This window comes from Melopsittacus undulatus, chromosome 10, assembly GCF_012275295.1.
Source record: "Melopsittacus undulatus isolate bMelUnd1 chromosome 10, bMelUnd1.mat.Z, whole genome shotgun sequence".
Taxonomy (NCBI): domain Eukaryota; kingdom Metazoa; phylum Chordata; class Aves; order Psittaciformes; family Psittaculidae; genus Melopsittacus; species Melopsittacus undulatus.
The window spans coordinates 12021322-12042088 of record NC_047536.1 but is presented as its reverse complement, the minus strand read 5'-3'; the positions used below and the strand labels follow the sequence as shown (position 1 = coordinate 12042088).

At 45.5% G+C, this 20767-nt stretch overlaps 1 protein-coding gene across 1 annotated transcript in view; it reads right to left on the bottom strand.

Moving 5' to 3' along the window:
- Positions 1 to 13432: 13432 nt before the first annotated feature.
- JAKMIP2 (janus kinase and microtubule interacting protein 2) overlaps positions 13433 to 20767 on the bottom strand; it is a 47770-nt gene continuing 40435 nt past the window's right edge. Inside the window, exons 20-22 of the mRNA XM_034067077.1 lie at positions 20646 to 20711; positions 19042 to 19114; positions 13433 to 17506 (exon numbers count right to left, since the gene is read on the bottom strand). Of these exons, the coding sequence (XP_033922968.1) occupies positions 19064 to 19114; positions 20646 to 20711 (117 nt within the window). The 3' untranslated portion in view covers positions 13433 to 17506; positions 19042 to 19063. The remainder of the gene's footprint in view (positions 17507 to 19041; positions 19115 to 20645; positions 20712 to 20767) is intronic.

The window sequence follows — 20767 nt, the reverse complement described above, 5'->3', positions numbered from 1 at the left end:
GGCGGAGCCTGGGCCCGGCGCGCAAACGCCACGTGCACGGGCGGGACCAGACGTGAGCAGAGACCCGCCCCGGCCGGGGCCCGGGAGCGGCCGCAGCCGCCGCCCGGGCAGGGCGGGGGCGGTGCCGTGGGGAAGCCGCGGTGAGGAGCCTCCAGCCGCGCTCCCGGGACGTGTCTGCAGCCCCTCGGGCCAGAGACCGGGCACCGACAGACACGGGAGCGCCCTGCACTTGGCTTGGGCGCCGAGGCGGTGGTTTGGTGCCGGCGTGAGGCTTTGCCCCCGCAGGACACTGATGGTGCCGCGAACGTGGTTCTGGGCAGCGGGCTTCAGGCGGGTCACAGCTGAAGCTTTACCTGTGCGTGTGCACGCGTGCTCCTGCCGTGCAAGCACCAGCGGGCACGGTGCACAGGCAAGTTCCATGTAGTGACCGAGTCAAGGTGCTGCTTTGAGAACACCGTTGTAGCTTCACTTCAGAAGTGTAGGAGACCCAAAGGACAGAGGGACAGCCAGGACGAGTCTTAAATATGCTGACGGCCAGGGTAGCAGCAGCCTGTGAAATACATCACACAGCACTGAAAGTGGAGTTTTGACCTAAAATTCTTTTTCCAAGTGCTCACTTTTTTTCATATAGAACAAATGTACATTGTACTTGGGCTCACATCCTGTCAAAGTAGTTTCTCACACCACACATTTATGTTACAAGATGTGGTCCGTTACAGTTTTCCCAACACTTTTGTGAGCACAAAGCAGTGCCATTGTCTCTGCCTGTCCTCTGAGGACCAGTGGTTCTCTCTTACGGAAAAATCCACAAGGAGCCGGACAGGTCATGGAGAACAATGATCCTGTGATTATGGCTAAGAGGGAGTCTGTGGGCACTGGCTGACAGAGGCAGAGGGAGGAAGCGGTTTGGGATCATTTCCTTCCTTTTGCACACTGGGAAGCAGTCTGCTTTTGTAACTGAACTTGTATCGGTGTCATTAACTCTGTCCCTTTTTAATCCACCTGGGTGGAACAATCTATAGGACCTTGAATTTTTAACTAATTATTCAGGTCTGAAGGGTTAGAATAGATGATGCACTAAATATGAACAGTGTGTATCAGCAAACTTGGATCAGTAGCAGCACTGTGTTACACACTGGAGTAAAACACTGAGCAGTGTCTACCCTTACTTTCTCTAGAGCAGCACCAGAGAGGGTTAAATTTGGTTGTTCTCATGATCTTCCATGAACTTTCACAGGCAGCTGCCCTATCTTCACAGAACTTCACAAGAACAGGCTGCGTGGAGACCTCATAGCAGCCTTCCAGTATCTGAAGAGGGCCTACAGGGATGCTGGAGAGTGTAGTGACAGGACAAGGGCTAAAACTTAAACAGGGGAGGTTTAGATTGGATATAAGGAATAAATTCTTTACTGTTAGGGTGGTGAGGCACTGGAATGGGTTGCCCAGGGAGGTTGTGAATGTTCCATCCCTGGCAGTGTTCAAGGCCAGGTTGGACAAAGCCTTGGGTCACATGGTTTAGTGTGAGGTGTCCTGCCCATGGCAGGGGGGTTGGAACTGGATGATCTTAAGGTGCTTTCCAACCCTAACTATTCTGTGATTCTAACTTAGAATCATAGGCTCCTTACCTGGCTCCCCCAGCTCCTTACCTTCCCAAGGGAACACCCTGGCATGAACGAATTTATCCCCTTTCGCTGCAGGTTGGACCCACTGAGCAGAAGCTGAAATCCCTCTTCACCAGCTTCTGCCCCAGCAAACGGCTGATTTCAGAATACTTTAGACCATGAGCAGAGCCTCCACCTTCTAGTTGCCAAGTCAAAGCACTTGAGGAAGTGAGCCTTTCTCAGGACAAAGAGTGTGCTCCTGAGGTGCATGGCTTTGTGCACTGACCACAGTGAAGTCAGAGTGAATCCCTTGTTCTGGTTGGGACCTCTCCATATGGTTGTGTAGCTTTATGAGGGATTAAAATTCCTTGGAACAGGGCCTGGCCTTTGGTTCTGCAAATGTGAAAAAGTTTCAGCATTGTACTTTAACAGCAATATTTATCCAAATCCTGATTCTGATGTTTATCTTTCCTAGTGCCTTGCTGCATAAATGGCTGCACTGAAATTATCGGCACCAGTAAGGAGCACATAGCCTCTCCTAAGTAGCAAAGGCTTTAAAATTTGGCCTTTAATGGAAATTATTCACTGTATAAAAGGCAATTCTTGATTTTATTTCTCAAATTACCATTGATTTTAAGAGTCTTTTTGTTAAGTGTTGTAAGTTCAAGAATACCATGAGAATTAAGTTTGGGTTCAGTGAGTGTTCACTGCAATAGCCTTGCCCTTGAGCCGAGCAAATGCATTATTTAGATTTCTGTGTATGTATGTCTCAGATCAGATTTGAAGCTTTTAATTATACGATGACAAAATTCTGCCATCTGTCTGTCATACAATCTGTCCCCTGTAATTAAGCACATTTTCTTTTCCTAAATCACATGTTGACATGCTAGTTGACAAAAATGCTTTCCAGGCAAACAATCCGGAGTGGTGCATCTTCAAAAATCCTGCTGGCAAAGCAGATCTCTCACTTGTCAGTGCAAAGGAGGTGAGAGATAGAGATCAGGGAGGGGATCCCATGGAAGAGTGAACCCAAAGAGGATGGAGATGCTGGTGTTTGAGCCCATGTGCTTGGGTGCTGCCACAGGACCTTCTAGAGGCAACATGTCAGCCCTGCAGCGTGTTTCCTCGGCTTGAGGACCACACTCACCTCCTGACCCCAGAACAAGGATGCCTGTGTCTGTCCCTTGTGCTTCAGGAGTCTGAGCCGAGCCTGCCAGATGGGCACTGCTGGTGTGTCCTGCAAGACAAGAAAATAGGCTCATATTCTGATGTAGGGAACAGCATTTATTTTATGGGAAATTACATTTTGTAGTGGCAAGCTTCTAATTCATGTCTGATTAGACTGTGTCTTTCTAGTTGAGTAAGAACTTTTTTATTAAGCAGCACTTAGAAATGGAAATCAGTCATGCTACCAGGTGAACCACACTAGTTATGAACGGGGGAGTGGTGCAGCCTCCTTGGAAATGGTCTTTAGGCAAATCCCTTTCTGCAAAAGGATTAGTTAATAAGACGGCACATAATCACCCTGTCTGGGGTGGGTGTTTTCTTATTCTGAGTGCTCAGCCCCTGTGCTGGTTTCTTTTGTTGTTCTCAGCATCTGCTGCCAGAGCACCAGCTGGGTTTCCTGTTCTTACCTATGCAGGGGAATCACAAATGACAATTGCCTGATCTGCTGAGTACCCAGAGGGAGGCACAACACGGTAGAACTTTCACAGGGATTTTCTCCATGAGGCTGCCCACATGCTAAGTGTCATCTTCTAAATGTTTAAAGGGGAATTTAAATTGCCAACTGAATCATTCAGTTATTGACAGAAAAGTCAAATTCATTTTCCATTTCTCAGGCCTACAGGCACCTTCTTAATTAGCAAAAACTCTGCACTGTCTGTTGGCAAACTCCTGTGCTGGTTCGCAGATGCTCTACGCAACATCATTCTGGCTATAATAAAAGCAGAAAAGGATTGAAAACAGTGAAGCATGTCCTGGATGTGTCCAAGATAGCTGTTCTCTTTCCCAGGCCCTTGGCCACTGCTCTGGCTTGTCTAAGAGATGCGCTGTCTGCCTTGCAGGCAGAGCTACGCCTGCAGGCTGACATGCAGCAAAGGAGAAGTGCCAGGTCTAATCTGACCCACCTCTCCCACCACCATTGCAGATAGGTTGCTGACAAGACCCACATCAGCCAATTGTCTGTTCTCCTTGCAGTGGAGCCAAGATGAGGGGGTACTGACATTCCTCATAGAGACTGACTTGTAAAAGTCATTTGAAATAAAATGTACCCATCCAAATTTCACTTCCATTTCTATACTGCTTGCTGTCAAAAGTATCAAAAATAATGATAGTTTCACCTTGCTGTGTTCTACCTGGCTAGGAGTGGAACATTCTTATTTTAACATTCCTGGTGTAATTCTGGATTGAGTGGGAAGTACCTCAGTGGAGATACATTTACACTTAAAGAAACTCACTGATATTTATACCATGCATTGCTGGAGAAAAAAAAAGGGGGGGGGAGGGAGGAAACTTCATTGAGTGTAAAGAACAAAGGAAGTAGGTTAGTAAGGACGAGAGAGAGTCTTTTGGCAGATCCAGCGCCAGCAAGCCACTCCTCCAGCCTATCTAGTTATATCAGTAATTGTGTTCAGTCTGTACTACTGTCCCACCAAACTTCCCTTTGAAATCACTGCCAATTTACCCCACCATTAAGGACTGCTGGGCTATCCCTTCAACACAGATGTTAAATTAGATAAAAATAGATAAAGTCCATCTATGCTGTTTGCAAGTGTGTCCTGGGGAAAAGCAAGCATAGCTTATGGCTCCAGTTTTGTGGGGTATCAATGCCAGCTGAAAGGGTGACACAATAAAAATCTTGCCTCCTAATCTGTGGCAGTTTTGGAAGACTACAAAGATAGGGATTATCTGGCTTTATGGGATTACCATGTTGCACAGACAGTAAATTAACATCAATGTTTTGTTTTATAATACATGTTCATATCCACCTTTGCTCCGTCTGAAGGGGCTTTTCCTAACTCTGCCTTGGTTCTTTCAGCTGCTTTTACTTCTAAACCAAGTAACCAAGGCACCACCATGGCTTGTGGGTGCCCTGCCATGGGCAGACTGCAGTGAAAGGAATTAAACTGACTCATCACACTGCAGGCTCATTCCTCTTTAACAGGGAATTGTGCACCACAAAATACCATTGTGCTGAGTGTCACCACTCTATGAATTTTACCAAGAATATAAAAGTTAAGACCAAAGAGAGAGGCACCAATGAACAGATAAAGAGCCAGATGATTTCTTGCTGGAAAAACTGGAACCCAGGATCCAAATTACAGCACTTTGATGTGGGCCCTTTACAGAGAGGGGTGAGTTATGAATATCAGTGGCTGTGAACTTTCAAATCACAGTGAGGTGTGTTATACTGGAAAATTGTGAAAGGCAGCATATTGGTCATTTCCCTAGGAAACCATGTGACTGTGGCATCTGTTCATGATAAACTTTGATGTCTGAGTTTGAAATCAATCTGCACCCCAGATGTGCTGATGCCTTAACTGCAATACAGCTTTCACACATCCCATAAAGCATACAGTATTTTAAGAATTTCATACCCATAATCACCAAATGAACCACCCTCAGTCTGAGAAGCTAAAATCCTTTTCCTTTTCCTTATATATGCCCTGTTACTACATACTTCTCTTGGTAGAAATGGGTAAGAATGTGGCAGGTTACTTTTGCAGTGTGACCGTTCTGCTTCACCCTGTTTCCCCTTCACCTTTCCACTATTTCTGACATATGCACTGCAATATGGAAGTGAGGACCTGTGTGTGTCACACCCAAATATGTGCAGAGGTCAAACAGTTTTATGTATGATATCCATGGTATGTTTTTGCAGGCTTAGACTAAGTGACTATCCATCATTAGAGTATTCAAATCCTTCATTCAGTGCCTAGGCTGGCTGATAAAAATCCAAGTAATTGATACCATGGTGACCTCTGGAAGTTTCTGTACTACAAATGTAGAAACAATGTCATTGTCTTCCCAAAACAAATGTCTTTTCTGCCAAGCCAGAATGCTTGAATTCTTTACACAGTCCCTATCAGTTAAGCAAGTACAATTGTACTGGTTTACCTGGGGCTTAAAGAAGGCACTTTGGGGAACTGGTCACTTTAAAAGTTCCCTGTTTCATGTAAAAACGAATCCAAACTGCTGTAGGTTGCTGTCTTTTTATTATAATACTCAGTGGATATTGCCTTTCTTCTTCATTCTCTCCATTCCCTGAAGTTACAGGGAAAGCATAGCACCAATGCTTTCTAGCTGTGTCTGAAAGCAGAAGGCTTGTTTGAGAGTGGGTGTTAGTTGTGGATGAAGAGATTTACACAGAGTGCTTCCTGAGCATCACTGCTGGAACTCAGGGGCACTTGAACTCTAGCTCACATAGCTGCCCACTGCTTTTCTCTGTCTTGTCTGGAAAAGAGATAGTAGTGTGCCTTAATCCTGTTAAGGAGTGTGTACTTTTTCTATACTTTCTTTTGTTTGAAACTGCAATTTATTTTCTTCATCTTGCACATTAATAGTTTCTAACTCAATAGTATTTTTCCTTTGAGGATTGCAGAGCACTTTCCGTGACCATGAGGAGGTCCGTATTTCTCTGCAGAGCATTAACAACCAGGGCAGCTACAGCAGAATCAGAAGTGGAGTGCTGGGATCAGCGAGGTGTAGGCATCAGCTAAGTACACTGCAACTGAGGAAACATTGCTGGGAACTTGGCAAGGAAAGCCCTAAAACATGCTGACTTGAGAGAATTACAAGATACTATGGTTCTCATCCTTCAAAAGTGTTTCACACATTCTACACTGACAATTAATGCTATTTATGTAGCTTAGAATGTTGCCATGTTTTTAAGTTAAAGATAGTATCAGAGCTTGCAAACTCAGGACCTAAGAAATAACTGTAGCAGCGTTACTTGTTAGAATTATCATGTTGGCTATACTCAGGTTTCATTCATAGACATTTTTTTTTGATACCTAATGAAAAAAGGACTGATGCCAAATCTGCCATTTGCCTTCCTGCTTCTTCAATGTATGCTCTCCACTAACCCTAAAACACATCTAGTTTTATTCTCTTCATGCCTGGACAAGAGTCCAGATCCCCAGCTCAGAAACTGCCAGTGAAAAACGCTGTCTCTTGCCAGTGAAGTTTCTGGAAGGGCAGTGACTTCCCCAAGGACGGGTAAAGGCAGTGCTTTCAGACCTCCTTTTTCTGTCTCCAGGAAGTGAAGCTCATTATGTTTCCCCTGGACCAGGCACAGCAGAATAATAATCTTGCTTTGTAAAGTATGTTTTGTGTCAGTTTAACATTACTGAACTTCTGGTATGGCTGAAAACATACAGAGAATGTACAAACAAAAGAATACAAGTTCCAGAAGCTTTTCCATTCATCTCTCTGAACGCACAGAACCTAATTAGGGCTATTATAAAGAAATTAAAGTTAATGACTCACTATTATATGATCCTTACTGCATTTATGTTGCAGCTTGTTCATACAGGAAACAGTCTGCTCAAGACCTGAGCCTTCAAAGCATCTGTGGGTCAGCCGATGAGTGGCTCAGCCAAGGAGACATTGACCAATGAGGATGATTTCAGCAGATCCGGAGTCAGGACCACAGCAAGAAATCACACCAAGAGCTTCCGCTGTATCTGTAACAACAGAGAGAAAGGTCTTCCCCTCTGAGAGGTACTGACCGGCCTCAGCCAGTTTGGGGTGTAGTTGCTGGATACCGAGTTGAAGCATTTCAGAAAGCGTTAGTTCATGCAAGGATTGCACGTCCACCGAGCAGGACAACTCTCTCTGCAGCAGATGTCTTTTGTGGGTGGGTAAAGAGCTGCACATTTGCAGTTTAAAGGCATTCTGTAGCAGCTAGATCATCCCTGTGGCTGGCTGTGGGAAGGAACGGGTGTCTGCCTGGTCATGAACTCACTCTTGCTGTTGCTGGCTGATCCAAATGTCACCCATACGGCAGACTGATGTGTTTGTTTCTTCTGAATGGAGAAGGCTTTTCTTTAACTGCTTTTCCACTCACTGTGTTGCATTTCTTTCTGATATGTATTGAGCTATATATTTAGACAACTGTTAGTAAACCAGTTCCAGTACAATTTTTAGTGATTTGCTTCCAGTCTCTAAACCAATGTCAGATTTCTAGCATTGCAGTAATTTTACAATTGTTAACACCAAGCATGGCCAAGTTTTGCCTTTCTCAGTTTTGGCAGTCAGTCTTTGTATCTCTGCTACAATCTCCATCAAAAAGATTTTCTTGAGTAGCTCAAGGTTTCTTCGAGTCCTGTCGTTATATAGCACAATGTGTACAGGAGGTGAGTTCCTGTTCCATCATTGGTTTACATTTGTAAAATCACAGCTTTCCTGACACATTTTTCGCACTCAAATACCAAAATGACAAACATGGACACTTCCCATGCAGGCCTGCACCAGCTATCTCTGCAGTCCACAGCACAGCACCACAGGGCTCGAGCAGGGATGCTTTACTGTTGGTTTTCTACCAACCTTCCCTGGACTCTTAGGCTATGCTGTTATCTCCGTTACACTGTTGAACATCAGGAGCAGGACTCACCTACGCTGTTCCTGCTGGGTTAAGCACAACTGAGGCACAGTTTTGTCTGTAACTTGTTCTGCATGCTTGCTGAAACCCAGCCACAGCAAATTACACAGCTGCCATTAGGTGTTCAGCTTCGAATGAGCCCAAGGAGAGGTTAATCAACAGGTAATATTCTTGTTCTAGGAAACAGTCCAGTAGAAGCTGTTGGTAAGGGTTTGTACCGGTCTGGTTATGCCCTAGCTGAGCTAATGCTTAAGACTTTCTGATCACTGCCTGCTCTCTCACTGTTCTTGTCTCTTCCCTTCCTCAAGTTTGCACCTTCTGACACATGAAGAGTCAGTGCCTGAGGGAAGCTTAAGCTGTCCCAGCCATAACCAGCATAGCCGGTGCTTGCCTGGAGGCCTGGGGAGAGTCAGGGCCCAAAGAACGAGCCCATTCTTGGGGTTTGCACAGCTGTTTGTGGCCGTTGCTGTAGCAATGGTGAAATGCTGGCCAGGGAGCAGGGAACAGCCTGCTGTGTCTCTGGAGTTAATAATATGATTTCATGTAGTACATCAAACAAGAATGCAACAACTCAGCAACTCTGCTTTAGGAGTCCAAAGGAAACCAGATGAAGCTATGCAGTTTTGTTTTACAATATCCAGAGTCTTTCTGCAAGCCACTTTGTTTTATAAGTTCTCTTTCTCTTGGAGTCCTCTGAGGATCAGAATCTAGTAAATGTGCATATCTGTGTGATTTTCAGTTCAGACTTTGCACAAGAGCTCTGGACGCTCTTTATTCATGGAACAAACACAGTCTTATGAGCCAGGGAGATTCACTTATCAAGTCTCAGCTTTTAACCCACCTTGCCAAGATTCCTCCCAGTAGCTACAATGTGCATCCATTTATACTTCACTCATTTATTCCGTGGCGCACACACCTCAAACACTGTACTTCCTAGGGACCCCAATCTCGTGACTGCTGGCTTTCACTACAGCAGATCAGTTACCCATTTCATACAGCCAGGCAAATGCTGCAACATATTTATTTTAATATTTAAATACTTATCCTGTTTCATGATTGCTTTTACTAAACCATGTTCGTTTTTGTTTGCTTTTCTGAAGTATCAAGGAGAATGTGTATTAAAAAACAGTGAATTATAAGCCTGAGCAGCCTAAGACTTTCACCTAAAGCATTTTTAGTGTTGATACTTATGTGAATTTTGATCTGTGAACTATAGAGTATAACAGATGAAGCAGTCATAGAAATAGTGTGAAATTTGAGCTTCCTTTTGGCTTGTTATACATGTTCCCATCCAGATATAAAATACATATAATCTGTGTGACAGAATTTATAATTACTATGCTGGTCCAATTTCAGTTTTCCATAAATATTTAATGAGTAAACTCCAAGTCAGGATCATTTGGTAAAGACTCTCGTGAAGCTATTAAATAACCAAGATAGGGACCTGCGGAAAAGCCATCCATAGAAAACACGGTGGCACTTGTCAGTTGCCCTGATATCTATAAATCATTCTCTCACCTGCACGGCAGGGAGAACACAGCATATCCTGTCGGTGCTGGCGGCTGCTCCCGGTGCTCAGCAGGAAATTACAATGTTGTGACTCTTCCAGATGAGAGAATATTTTAAACATGAACCGGGTGGCCCCGTCCTGCAGGGCAGAGCCTGGAGCCCTGGCCCTGCTCCTGGCTGGGGTCAGTCAGAGCCACCTGCTCCTCCCGATCCCTGCAGGATTCAGTGCAGGAGCTGCCCGGCCACTGGCACTCAGGAGTTGGGCAGCATCAGACCTGAGGCACAGCACGCACAGCAGCGAGCAGCTTCCAGACAGTCCAGAGCTCAGGCAGGCAATAAGAAAGGGTCAGTGTTGGAGCCAGAGGCTTTGCTGGGGGCACTGGACATCTATTTGATGGCTGCATTTTGCCAGATCCCAGGGTTTTGTTATTAGTCTCTACATTTACTGCTGTGGGTAAGGGATGTCCCCAAGGCATGAGTATAGACAGTGCACTGGAGTATAAAGTTGAAGGGCTTGAGTTCCTGCTCCTGCTAGGCTCTCGTGGCTCAAATGCAAATGACTTTCCTGTGTCTGAGACAGTTGAGGAATGCTGGCAATGTACAGCGTTGGGGTCCACACTATTGGCTGTTGTTCGTTTAGTGATGGCTGTGGAGCTCAGTTAATATCTGCATTCTACAAGATAGCTTGGTACAGCTATCTTGTAGAATAAGACCAGAAGTACACAGTTATTGTTAATTTGGGTACGATAGGAAGCAGGGAGGGTGTTGCATCCCAGTTAGGACTCTGGACCTGAAGCACTGCTGGGCCTAGCCAGGCCCTTCAGTTTCATCTGTGCTGAAGCTGTTTTCTCTGACAGCCATTATCACATAGGTAAATCTGGAGATACCAAATGTCACAGGATAGGCTGACAGCATGGATTAGGCCTGGTTTTAGGGTTAGGGATCTGGGATAAAAGAGTTGATGGGGTCACCTGCTTGCTTGCTGATTGCTTTAGTTCTTGTGTCCCAGGGTTTACAGATATCAGCTAAGTGCAGTGCTAGAGTTAATATCATGGCCCACTTTTGTGGGATCTGTAGATGTCAGTGTAGCATTTGTTGTATGGTTGACTGGGACAGCATCAGGCAGAAAGTAGCAGGAGTAATGAGTTTTTATTTACTCCAAGGCCAGGAGTCAATAAGATAGGATCATATGGGATTAATATTATAGTCAATGTCAAGGTTGGCTTTTGGATTTTGTCCCTCCTTTGGCTGGTGCTGCCTCTCAGAAATGGTAAGTGTCAGTCTATAATTAGGGAGTCTGTAATCCATAGATTAGTGGCTCCATGCTCTGAAGTCTCCATCTGTTGTACACACTGAAATCATTATATCTCTAGTCTCAGTCCTCCTCCAGGCTTCTAAAATGGTTTCCACAGGATTTTCTTTGTTGTGCAAAGCAGCTTGTTCATGGCTGTCACTTGGTGCTCAGGCACTACAGCAGACATTGCACAATGCCCTCTTGTCAGTGTGGCACAAGCTGTGGGATGCTCCTCTGTCCAAGCAGGACCAGGGCTTTGGAATGTATATTTCTGCCATGTTCAGACTGAGCCCCCCTCGACACAGAGCAGATGGCACATTGCCAGTTATTAGGGCTTTTACTATGTTTAGAAATCTCTCAAACAATGGAAAACTACCGACAGCCAAATGGGCTGCAGAGACAACACAGGAACCTTTTAAAATGTAGTCAAACTTCTTTTCACACAAGCCATGAGTGCTGGCCATGCCTGCCCCTGACAGATACATAGCTCAACCCTGTTCAGTGATAAAACACTGGACAAAACAGACAGGCCTCACTCAAGGGCTGCCCAAACAACTGCAGCCTGATTCTGGCTACCATCATACATCATGCCATGCATGCACAGGAAAGGGCAAAATCAGACCTAAGATATGCTGACACCTGGGCTTACCATCCTGCGTTGTATCAGTTCAGGACACCGGTTTCATTGCACTGGTTCTTCATTCCTTCAGCAAAGATCTCCAGGCTTACACCAGCAGCAGCCCAGGCTCAGCGCTTACACTGCAGCTTTCCCGTGCCCCTGATCCAGATGTCGTAAGCAGGACCCTGCCTGAAACAAACTAATCATTTTATCACCGACTTTCAAGAGTAGTGGGGCAGCCCCAGTCTCCTCACCTCACAGCTGCGTGGTGCACAGCAACAGCCCCATCACCTCTCATCCCATGGAGGGGACATGGCTGCACTCCACTGCCTTACCCAGGAAAGCTCTGCAAAGCCTGATCCATCCATGCTGCCACTGCCTCACAACAGCAGGAGGCTGCTCACAGATATCCTGTGGGAAGCAGGGTCTGCAGAACGTCTGCAGCATCCACATCCAGCCTCCATCCCACTGGGGTTTTAGATGAAAAAGCCCAATGAAGCAGAGCTTCTCAGGCAGGTGTGACACTTACATGGGGTCTGCAGCACTGAGCTCCTTTTCTGGCCCTTGAACACCACTGATGGGTTTCAGCTGTGAGTTCAAGGGTCCATCTAAAATGCTCACAGGTGACTCAATCATTACGCAGATGCAGGTGCCAGAAAGTGGTAGTGATGAGGATCTTTGCCTCAGGGTCAGCACAGGCCACAGTCGGGTGAGGGACTGGGGCCCCTCTTGTGTGAGCAGTGACACAAGCACAGCCCGTTCTGTCCCACTGCACCCTGCCCATTCACCAGTGACACTGTGCACAGGAGGCCTCCAGAAGCAGTGGACAGAACAACACAGGTAAACAGCATCCAGCAGTGCCCTGGGGACAACCCAGGACGTTGCTGTACTAGAGCAGCAGTGGAGCAGCACAGCCAGGACACCCACAGCCCATCTGCTGCATGCGTTCCTGTTCCTGCCCGTGTCCCTTGAGCATCACCCACCTCGAAACACCTGCGGGCACCCCAGCCCTGCCCATGACAGCTCCACTCCCACACCAGATAAGCTCACTCCAAGGGGCCTGTAGCACACATCTATTTAACATCTGTATCTGTTCCCTTTGATTTAAGGCTGAATTAGTGGGGTTTAATATTAAATGCCCCTTCCGTGGTTTCTGGCCACAGGCAGTGATGTGCTCGGCTCAAGTCCTCTGCTGCCCTCAGTGCCGGAAGGTCAGCGTGCAGGAGGAGGGGGAGATGAACGCCTCTGAACGCGTGAACAGCAGCGATCTAACCCTGACCCCATTGGTCTGGGACCTGTTCGATGACTGAGGCGTTGAACGTCGGCGGCCGGCGCTGCCCCCTGGCGGCCGGCGGCGACACCGCTCGGAGCCGGGAACAGCCCCCGCCCCGCCCCGCCCCGCCCCGCCCCTGCAGCGCAAGCTCCGCCCACAACCCCTCCCTGTCGCGAGCGACCCCTCCGCGATGCGGGCGGACCGGGGCCGGTTTCGTTCCCTCTGCGCAGTTCGCCCCGCGCCGCTGCGGTGGTGACGGGGGCAGAGCCCGCAGCGCTCCCGCTGCCGGTCGGGAGCCGCCCGGAGGGTTCCCGGGGCAGCGCCTGCCGCTCCCTGCTCCCCTCGCCCTGACCCACGCCGCCAGCTCCTCACCCGCTGCCCTCTCCCTCCGCCGCACACGCGGAGCACACGCCGCGCATCCGCTTTCGGGTGCGGCAGCCCAGCCCCGCAGCCCCGCCCGGCTCCCGGCCGGTTATCGGGCGCCCCGGACAGAGGAGGCGGACACCGGGATCTCCGGGAATGCAAAGTGGCATTTTGTTTTGTAAAAACGCTGCTGTTTTATTCTTTATACAAACTAAAACACCAGAGGTCATTGAATCCTATATTAAATACATAAATTAAAAAATAACCATTCATAAAACTTTACATACAATGAGGATTCTCTTCTACACGTTAATACATATAGTACAGATACATGTCCAGTGTTTATCAAAGGGTCATTCTGCCAAGTCATTTACAATTCTGTTCTGAACAGACACCAAAAAAATCGGGGACAAAAAGTACATAAAAAACACCTGGGTGCTGATGGGAGGGAAAGGAAAAATGCTTGGAATTGCCAGGAGCTGCGTGGCTGTTCCTGAGCCCTGCCCAAGGGAGCAGGAGAGCCTGGCCTGCCCAGGAAGCTTCGGGGAGCAGAGGGTGTTTCCTACCGAGGGCAGGGAGCTGGTAAGTGAGGAACACCTACAAAAAAGTCTCCATGGTTGTCCCGACACGTCAGTAAGAGAGGATGGAGCTGGGAGCCAGGCTGGTCACAGTGCAAGAAGCCTCCTGTGACCCGCAGTGCCTAAATCCATCTCACCTCACTGGGCTCTCATCTGGAATGCTTAAAGTTGAAACAAGAGTCTTCAAAATCTCCTTAGTCAGTGGAGAAAAAGCAACTCAGATTTTGGTCAAGCTGACTTGCGCTACATGGCTCCTGTGACTGCATGGATAGCCTGGAGTACTCCTGCCACAGGCCAGGATGGATGAATGGGGGTGGGGGAGGAATCCAGGGCTCCATTTGCTGTCCTCAAAAGCTGCAATAAATTGGTTTTCATTTTGTTGGTTGGTTTGGGGAGGGCTGACTGCAGTGAGTGATTTCAGGGAGGATTCTCAATACTTTGCCTCAGCCGAGTACCAGGAGCAGCAGAAAGCCCTGGATAAACAGCTTCAGGACAGCAAAGGGGTGAGATCTCAGAAAAACAGATCCAAAACCTAGCTGCCCATGAGCTGTAAAACTAAACCGCGAGGAGTGCACCAGTTGTAGCAGCTAAATGAGTCTAGATTCAGTTCCCCATACCTAGATTGGAAGTACACTTCCATAAGCTATATCAATGGTTTACTATATACAATAGGGAATAAATGCATATGTATGCATATATATGTACATATACATATATATTGTATATAGATACATGTGTATATATACACAAAACCATCAAACTCATTTTGATCTAGCTGATAGCAGAAGGTTTGTATTACTCATATCAGCAAGTGTGTTTTAGGCATGGCTTATGTTATGCTGCAAGCAGAGGGAAGCAGCTGCAAGGCTCTCTGGCGGGAACACTCAATCATTTACAAGTTTGCAGACCAAGATAAGCTGTGGACTGATACCACTCCCAGCCACCCAGACCCCTTGGAACATAGCACCTGCAGGTGCACGTGTGCAGAAGAGTAAAGGAGAGGAAATTAGGCAAAAAAAGATAACTGAAGATGTGCACGGCACGGTTCAGAGGGCCTAACTGATGAAGCCTGCCGCAAGATCAGTCCGTGTGTCCAGGAACGCAGGATTTCTATCTGCCAGGACCCTTCCCCATGAGTGCCTGAAACAAACTTTTCTAATCCTTGTTTTGTTTTGTTCTTTTTTTAACCAGAGGTGGAAGCTTTTGCTCTGTCACAGAAAACAGGTGCTGCTCATTCTACAGGAAGCGTTCAATGGTTTAATTGCCAGCCCTAATGCTAGGGCAAAGAACTTCCACAGCCTGTTTCACCTTGCAGGACACTGCAGTCAACTGGGACAAGACTGCAACAGGGGAAAATAAACAGTGAGAGGTGCTAGAGGGAATAACCAGAGAGGAAACTCCCATTTGTAGCTAATAAGATGTTGTGAAGTTGCTCAGTGATCTAAAGGTGTCACATGTGTGGATGAGACTCCCAAAGGGGCTGACTCCAGAGCTTCAGGACTGAACTGCTAGAAGCACTCTTGGAAAGCACATGTAGGTTTGGGACAACTTTAACCACAGATTCTTCTGGGGGAAAGAGTTTGGACAAAGAGCATGCAACATACCTATATTCATTTAACATACCTGCCTAAAACTGTCTTAAAAAAATGAACCAACCAACATACAGCTGGTGCAGAATTCAGTAAACCCTTGGCTGAAACAGACGGCTTAAGGAAGATGTGGTCATTCCATTATTTAAATTAATTTTAAGGAGCAGGAAAAACTCACTTGCTAAAAATAGCTTCTAATGTTTGATGGAAGGCTTAACGCAATCTCAGGGCATGCAAGAGATGAGGATGGTAAGAGTCTTTGTGGAGAAATGGAGCCCAGCATTGCAATCCAGTTGGGTGAATGGACATTAATGAATAAAAGCTATTCTGGCCAAAAAACACCTGCAAGGAGCAGGCACCCCTCAATACTAGAGGAACTTCATCTCTGCTGTGGCTGAGGAACTGCTTCTGACCTGCTGAAGTTGCCGTGGCAAGTTACTTCACTGCTTTGTGCCTCAGTTGCTTCATCTGTAAAAATAAACAAGCAAGCAAAGGACAGACTCTGTATAAATGCACTTTTAAAGCTTCTGGTGTGTGCGTAAAGCGTTGGCACACTTGAGGCCTATTTTGAAGGTTTAAGTAATGCACAGGCTGTATTCTGGCCCTCAGTTTTCTATTTTGTAATACAGACATCCATTTCTCTCAGTGAAAAAAGTAAGGCTCCATCGTGGAAAACAACTTTAAAAGGAGCCTTGCCACAGGAACCCAAAATCTAAACAGGTATGACTCCATTTCCAGGGTGATGGAAACAGTGACACAGGGAAGTGCCCTGTTCAGCACTTCCTGTTCAGCACAGCAGTGCTCGTGGGGTGCAGGATCTTGCCATGCCGGCTGGCTGCATGTGTGATGCTCCTGCCTGCACAGCACAGACCTGTGAGACCTCAGGGAGACAACAGGACTGGGCTCTGAGCTTTGTGGTTAGAAGGGGAAGTAATGCTTTGAAATGCAAACTACTCATAGTGATTCTTAGCTGTGGAAAAAAATCTATAAAGACTAGCGATACTTCTGACTTCTAATAAGATGTGTTCACACAGCTTGTCCCCAGTTTCGGTTTATGTGTCACTGATCAGGAAGCCAGCTAACAAAATCAGTTTGACAAGCTAAACCAAAACATTTGCTCCAAGCTGGGACAACACAGTTGGAAGCTGCTGCATTGTGGATTGTACCACATGGACAAGGGAGTTGGCTTTTCCCTCCTCTGCCCTCCAACATTTCTTTCTCAGAAGCTACTCTGCAGGTCCAATCCAGTGATCCTCAGTGTATTATTCGAATAGTAAAACCAAGTACAGTCATTATGATCTCAATGGAGTATGAAAAGTGTCTGACAACAGACAGGCTGTTCTTCATGGAGGGAGAGTGAAGAGAGATAAGGCTGGAACTCCATCAGAAATCCTCCTTATGCCAGACACCCTCTTCTTCCTTTCCTTTGCTGAGTGGGGTGGTGCTCTTTTATGGTCTCAGCGCAAACTGTGGTGCCCTGTCCTGCCCATCCTGTGTTAAATCACACTGCATTTTTCCTTTGTTCCCCCACATCGCAGCTGTCATTTGTTCCTGAGGTTAAAACCAAAGAGAGGAGTCCCTACAGTGAGAAAGCCAGACAGTTCACACTGAGCGCTTTGTTGTCAGCATCTCTCCATGGCTCATGTTTCTTCTGCCCTGTCAGCTTTTGATCTGTTTGTGGTATGATGGTCTTGCATTTAAATGATTGCCCTGCACAGCAGGGATAGGTTTTTCTGTTGTAACTTTGGTTCCATGCCCAAGACACACTGACTTGATCAGCTGAAAGTGGTTCCTTCCCGTTAAGTTCTTCCTAAGTGATGTAGGTTCACAGTTTATTTTTCTTCCCCTTTTCCAATTTCAACATGTAGAATTTCATTAGATGCAGCATATATCATAGCTTTAGACAGGAACTGTCAAGTAACAAATCTTGAGTGATGGCTTTAAAATACAAGGTGGTTGCAGTCTTGGCTACAGGTTGTTCAATGTTATACTTTTTAAAATAGGTGTAAACAATGTTCTCTTCATCAGGGGGTGGAAGCATTTGCCTTTATAAGGACGGAGCTGTGGTCGGGCACTCTGAAAATAAAATAAAGAACATCTGTATCAGATAAGTGAGAAGTTCCTCCACCTCCCCACCCTTGACAAGATGCAGTTATCAGTCAAAGCTGAAAAGGTCTGTTCTTACAGTTATCATTGTTAAACTGTTTTTGTTTGTCCATATGAAAGGCATTTGTGAAAATTCTGGGTATTTCGCCAAGCCTGTCCATTTAACCCTAACCCTAAGGTGCAGCCCTCGTGTCCATAAAAGCCGCCATGGGCATTTTCAGATGAATATTTATGGACCAGTTTCAGTAACTCTTGAACAAAAGCTGCCTAAAATTCGCCAATGAAAGGAGATATGACAGTGGGTGATATGCTCGTGGTGTCAGGGCAACCCCAGAGCATTGGCTAATGCAGCAGTGAGGCAAGCACAGACTGCTCCAAGGAAGCCTTCCCTATATATAGAAAAGAATTATGATTCTCAAGTTTGAAACCAGAGAAAAAAGGCCATATTTTTTTCTGTATTCTTTCAGCATTCAAGCCTACATGGTAAAAATCACAGAGTGAATTCAAATTCATGTGAATGAGAGGCAAATACTCAATAGAAAAACAATTCTATACCCATACAGGTGGAAAATATAGGTGAAAACTTTATGTACAGAAAATCCCGAACCTCTCATTGCCCCAGTTTTTCTCGTTTGCTTCAAAAGGATTTTGTCATAGCTGTGATATAAACTAAAAGAAGGACAACAGTATAGGCAATTGCAAACACTCGTGCGGACAGGTTCTTACAAATGTCACTGTCAGTTCCTGTGAGTTTTCAAGATGCACCTTAAATCCAAGTTTGTTTGGTTTAAATCACAGAGCTATAGAATGGTTTTGGCTGGAAGGGACCTTAAGGATCATCCAGTTCCAAACCCCAGCCACAGGCAGGGACACCTTCCACTAGAGCAGGTTGCTCCAAGCCCCATCCAGCCTGGCCCTGAACACTGCCAGGGATGGGGCAGCCTATTTTCTTTGTTTTTCTGGCTCTCCCTTTAGGCTGGCAGCTTGTTCTGGACTCATGATTCTGTGTTACAGGAAAAGACACAGTCAGATAAATTTACTTGTTACTGTGGCTCCTTAAAACTAGCCTATACCATTTCAGACCTTCTGATCTTTTTCCCCACAGTGAATAAGCAAGAAGCTGTAAAATCGCATTTTCACCAGTCATGGCCACTCAGAGCATCTCACAGAGGCTGTGCTGTGTTATGGTTTCCAGAAACCCTGCAGCAGGAACATTAGTAAGTATGCAGTCTTAGTCCATTTAATGTCCACTGGATCAAGGCAGTATGTTTCAAATAGCAGCAGCTACATAACTATTGCTAACAAGTGTGCTGGATGGTGCTGGTCTGACTGCAACTCCCTGTGGCAACTCAGAAGTGTGAGTACTCTCCATTGTGAATTATCACGAATTGACAACAACCTGCTAAATTGTCTGACTCCAGACAAACACAAAGGCACACAGGGATGTGATCCTCAGCTCTATGCAAGAAGCACCATCTTGGAGGAAATAAAGAAAACAGTCTTACCTTTCCAAGAGGCACATTGACATCAAGGCCAAAGAATAAAGGCAAGAGAGAAGAACAAGAATAGAAATAGAAACTGCAGAAGAAAAAGAAGATTGTGTAAGAACTAAAGGTCATGGCATTGTAAGTGTCAGAGTTACTTTTGCACTCTCTAGGACAACTAGAGTGACTACGCATTTGGAAAGCACTCTTTCCCTAGTTACTTCTGTAGGTACCATACCACCTCCCAGGTTTGGAAAATTGATCCCGTTAATTTTTGTGATCAGGTAGAATTGGCAACATATTGAAAGCCTGAGGTAACACTGCCACTATGAATTACGATGGGTTGACTTAAGTCAACAAAGTTAGGTATCAGAAATAGCATGGGTAGTATTTTTAAGTGCATTAAAAAACTGCCATCAATCCATGCGGGAAATAGTGTGGGAATATCTATATGCATATATATATACATACATACACACACATAATATCAAACCCTAAGCATCAAATATTTAATAATAAATTTTTGAGGTCTCATTTTAATAACAAATGTGTTATCTTCAGAGATGTGAATTTCTGTGACTTGAAAATTGACACTAAAATGTCTCCTATTCCAGCCTCCATGGCATAAGTTCTGCTTTGCTTTTTTATTTTCATCACGGATTATCATCTGTTATTTTTCCAAGTTACATATGTTAGAAAGACAGACACTGAGTCCTTATATCACAAAAATATTGGTAGAAGAGCAGAAAGAATTATGTGTATCAAGTTTTGCACTATGCCCACTTGCTTCACTTTATGAACATACACATAAACTAAAAGGGCTTGTTAGCACTGCTGCCATTATAGAAATAGAGCCATTATTTCATATTCTGTTTCACACATGGATGTTGATATTTATTAATAAAAGTACATCATCAAGGCCACCACCAGAGATGCATTTTACACCAGTCTGGCATTTCTAGAAAAGACATTCTTGGTAGCAGCACACTCTGCTCAACCTTTTTTCAGCAACCCTATCTAACCTAGCTACAAGCAGAAAAAGGTGTCAACCTGACAGAGTTGGCCTTATTCACTAAAAAAAAATGCAGTGCATATTTTGACAGTGTGTGTGTATATATATATATTACATATAAAGAATGCGCATATATAGTTCTTTGGCAGTTCAGTTTAAGGACGAGATTCTAGTGCTATATTTATGTCACATAGTAATTACAAGTTTCAGTAAAAAGGACAGCATCAGAACCTGAGTTCTATAGTCCCGCCAGATAAGAATCATTTTCACTTGGTTCCATTCAGTCCTTCCTGCTTGCTAGCCTCACCTTGCCTTTGATGGAAGCATTGCCTGTCTACCAACACAGCATTTAACAGCCAAGCAAAGGCTTCCTTGTTTGCCTTTATCATGCACCATAATTAAAAGTGCTCGGCATATGTTTCCTAAAATGAAATGTTACAGAGGGGACTCTAAGATTATAGTCTGAATATACAAACTGAAAAGAGAGCATAGTAGAACAGCACCAAGAGATCCAGCTGATTCAGCGTAACAGAAAGCTTGTGTAATTCTCAAGAACTAGGTCAGCATGTTCAAAAAGTTGCTCAGCGTGCTTCAGAAGCATAATAGAACCAACCTTTTCCTCCAGATCCTTAATTTGTCTCTTCTGGATGTCAGTTTTATCTTCTAAATCTCGGATCCTCTAAAAATCAGAAAAGAAAGCATCTAGACTGAATTCTCTGTAAATCTGCTCCGCTG